Here is a 3525-nt window from a genome sequence, read left to right on the forward strand (position 1 = left end):
ACGGCCGCGATCAAGAGCGAGCGAGACAGAGCATGGATCACGCGGTCGATGCGTGTCTATTGTGAAAAGCCGGGAAAAACAAATAGATTATTAGCCGACGGGTTAATGAAGGTGCAATTAATCGCACTCGCGATACTATTCTCGCCCGCCCGAGATCTACCCGATAGCAATCGATACTTCGCGAGCTCCGCGCGATGGAATGCGGCAGGGCGTACGGCGCAATACAACGACGTTACGTTAATACGACGAGTTTCGGTCGAAACATAAAAATTTTCCGACAAACTACGACAGCCGAAACGCACAGATTATGCTAACAACGACGAAATAAGCTCACTACGACGATAGATCTCACGAAAACGCGGACAATTTACAATATACGACAACGCGAAATATGACACGGTGACTGGAGGCGTTCCCCGGGGAAGCAGCGGTCCTGCAACAAAAGCTCGGACGAATCGCTCGGCCCCTCTATTATTCGCGTGTTTCCCAAAATCGCGAAAGAACGGAGACGTTAATGGCGTATGGACCACGTGCGACAAACGCGAATAATCGATATTATCTGATACGTAAAATCGAGGGCCCGACACAATTCACCCGAGCGGCAGCGAAATTGTTGGCCTTACAGAAAGATCGTTCGTCTCACCAGAATGGTCCTCGAAGATCGTCAACAGAAAAAGCTCTCGGTATTCAACGGGATCTGCGTCCTTTTGCGTCGCTAGTCCGCCGAACAGTGAGGTGCGTGAGGTCCGCGGGAGACACGTCAGCGATCGTTTCCCCCGATTTTCCTCGCCGAATCTAATTGGCGAAGGGCCGTGTCGCGCCCTTCACAGGCCGATTCTTATCATGGCCGTAATTCTGCTGTATGGGAAATTCTCGGCCGCAAAGAGAAATACTCTCGGCAGCAAACGCCTCTTGCCCCGCCTGACTTCCTCGGGGTTCGGGAAATCCTACGGTGATCTCCACAGAGTGACTCCCGTTATACTCCCGGCCCCGAGTGTAGGGCCGGTTCCGGTCGGGGTCCTCGCGATGCCGCTCCGAATTGAGGTCTCCCACGGGGATGTTGTCATGTGGAGTGCGCATCCTCTCTAAGTTTCTTTGAGCCTCCTCTTCCGAGCTGCGGTAATTAAAAGAAATAAATCGGGGGGGCCGGCATGTGTTCGCAGCAGGGAACAAATTTGAATTAAGATGAATTAACAAAATTGATTCACCTGATGTGCTCCATTCTAGTCGGCGGAACCTCCGTCCTCACTGCATCTCCTCACATCCTGTCCGCTGTCCTCCTCCCGACGACCGGTTGAGACGAAACGATACCAAATCCGCTGAAAAGGCCAACACGAAACGCAAACGCAAAACGAGCGCGCAAAGGCGCGTACACAAAAAGAAAACGCATGAGAGAGAAATCGCAAAAGAGGACCGTTCCTTCGTCATAGCGGAAGGACGCAGGTCCCGAATAAGGCTCTCTCGGTCGGGCACTTTGCCCCCGTAACGAACCACGCACAGGCGTCACGTCACAACTTCCCCCTCTTCGGGGAGGACCGAGGAGGTCTTGGCTATGACGAACGTCGACAGCCACCAACTTCGCCTAAGTACTCTACCTTATACTCTGGGTCAGCCTTCCAGACGACAAGCCGCGTATGCGGCATCCAGGGTTGCTCCTCTCTCGGATCGGCCTTAGCCAGTCACTGCTCATGATACAACGACGAATAACGGAACGCAATTACGAGTACACTAAATGATAGTCGGCGCACGCTCGCAAGTAACTCGCAGAGGAAAGGGGTGAAAGGGTACACTAATTCCGAAGTAAATTACAAAGATAATTTATTTAAAAAAAGAAAAACCGGACGCCTCTCGCTCCAAGGTCCTCCGCGGCAGTAAGTGCGGGGTCCTCGACCCGACGGGTCTCCCGGCCGGGGCTCGTGAGCTGATCGGTCGCAGTCTGGGTTTTTCCTCACTCTGCGCGGTTAAATCGGCCGACGTGGTGGCTGCTCTCCGGCCTGTACGGACCCAGGTCGCGCCAATTCTCCCCGCAGCGAGGGCAGACCCTCATAGTTACTCCGAACCGCCCGCACCCATAACAGAAGGAGCGGGATGGGGACATTCTGAATAGCGGTGGCCGACCGCCTGGCAATTCCAGCAGCGATCGGCCCCGCGGACGGTCCCGTAGCGCTCCTCTGTTTGGGAGGCCCGCTCCCTGGTTGCCGGGATCGCCTCCACCGCAACTTCGCGGGAGGACGCCGGGCTCGTCTGCGTCCCCCTATCCCGCCGGTAGCGGCTTCCCAACAATCGCTGGACCTCTTCCAGGTTGGTCCTGGTCACTGCCTTCGCATTCATCAGGTCCATCGGTAGCTATCTATGAAGGATCAGGAGGGTGATAGGGCTTTAGATCTTTAACATGAACTTTTCCAACCGGGGATTCCGGCCAAACTCGCAAGCTCGCATACTACGGGCGACAATCGCTTTTTAATCCTAAACGGGCCGTGGAATTTCGGTGTCAATTTTTTTGCGGCTACGTTTTGCGCCGCAAACGACAATACGTGTTGTCGTCTCAAGACTAAATCTCCTACGCGAAAAGTACGGTCGCGTCGTCGAAGGTTATACTGCAATGACTGCTTTTGGTACGCCTGCTCCAAATTCTCCGACACCCACGCTTGCAATGACTGCAAATTCTGCATTCGCTCCGACCATTCCGCGGGATCCCGTGTTTCGACCTCCGCGGTTTCCGTGTTCCGAGCGCGCAACGAATTTGCCGGCGACAACTCACGGCCAAGATTTAACAAAGCCGGTGACGCGCCTATGGCTGAATGGTGTGCGGTATTGTATGCGAAGCGGAAATCTTTAAGGTGTTGGTCCCATTCTCGATGATCCCGCTCTAGGAAGGCTATTATCATCGTCTTTAGTACTTGATTTACGCGCTCCACGGAGTTCGCTTGCGGGTGATACGGAGGGATGGTCGTGTGGGTAATTCCATGCTCGTCCGCGAACGCTTTCAAAGTCCGATTAATAAACTCCGTTCCATTGTCCGTCAGCAAAAACCTCAGCGCGCCCAAACGCGAGATGACGTCACTCAACATTTCGCAAATCTTTTGACCGTTCGCGGCCTGTATTGCGCTACACTCAATCCACTTAGTAAAAAGATCTTGAACCACGAAAACATACTGATGATCGGACTTACTACGCGGGAACGGACCCATGATATCGGCAGCGACTACCATGGCCTTTCGATTATGCGCTATCCCATAAGACCGGCGGGGCCAGCCTGTTCTACTTTAGTGCGTTGAGACAGACATCGCACCTTTTGACGTACCGCGCGACCTCCCGAAACATGTTCGGCCAAAAATACGCGACACCAAGTTGCTGGTACATTTTCTCTACGCCCAAATGTCCGGCCTGAGGATCATCGTGTGCCTCGCGCAAGGCCTCCCCGCGCAGCTCTGACGGCAACACCAACTTCCATCGGTCGAGATCCTCTACTGTTTCCGATACTACCGGTTTGGGCCTCATATAATACAGCTGTCCGTTCACGAT

General features: G+C 53.9%; 1 protein-coding gene across 1 annotated transcript; it reads right to left on the reverse strand.

Annotated features, from left to right (window-relative positions):
* Window positions 1–2387: 2387 nt before the first annotated feature.
* On the reverse strand, window positions 2388–3212 carry LOC112638099 (uncharacterized protein K02A2.6-like). The gene has a single exon (XM_025409150.1). It carries the CDS (start codon window positions 3210–3212, stop codon window positions 2388–2390), a length of 825 nt encoding a protein of 274 aa, XP_025264935.1.
* Between the last annotated feature and the right edge of the window lie 313 nt (window positions 3213–3525).

Source organism: Camponotus floridanus, unplaced genomic scaffold (genome assembly GCF_003227725.1).
Source record: "Camponotus floridanus strain SB8 unplaced genomic scaffold, Cflo_v7.5 scaffold244, whole genome shotgun sequence".
NCBI classification, from domain to species: domain Eukaryota; kingdom Metazoa; phylum Arthropoda; class Insecta; order Hymenoptera; family Formicidae; genus Camponotus; species Camponotus floridanus.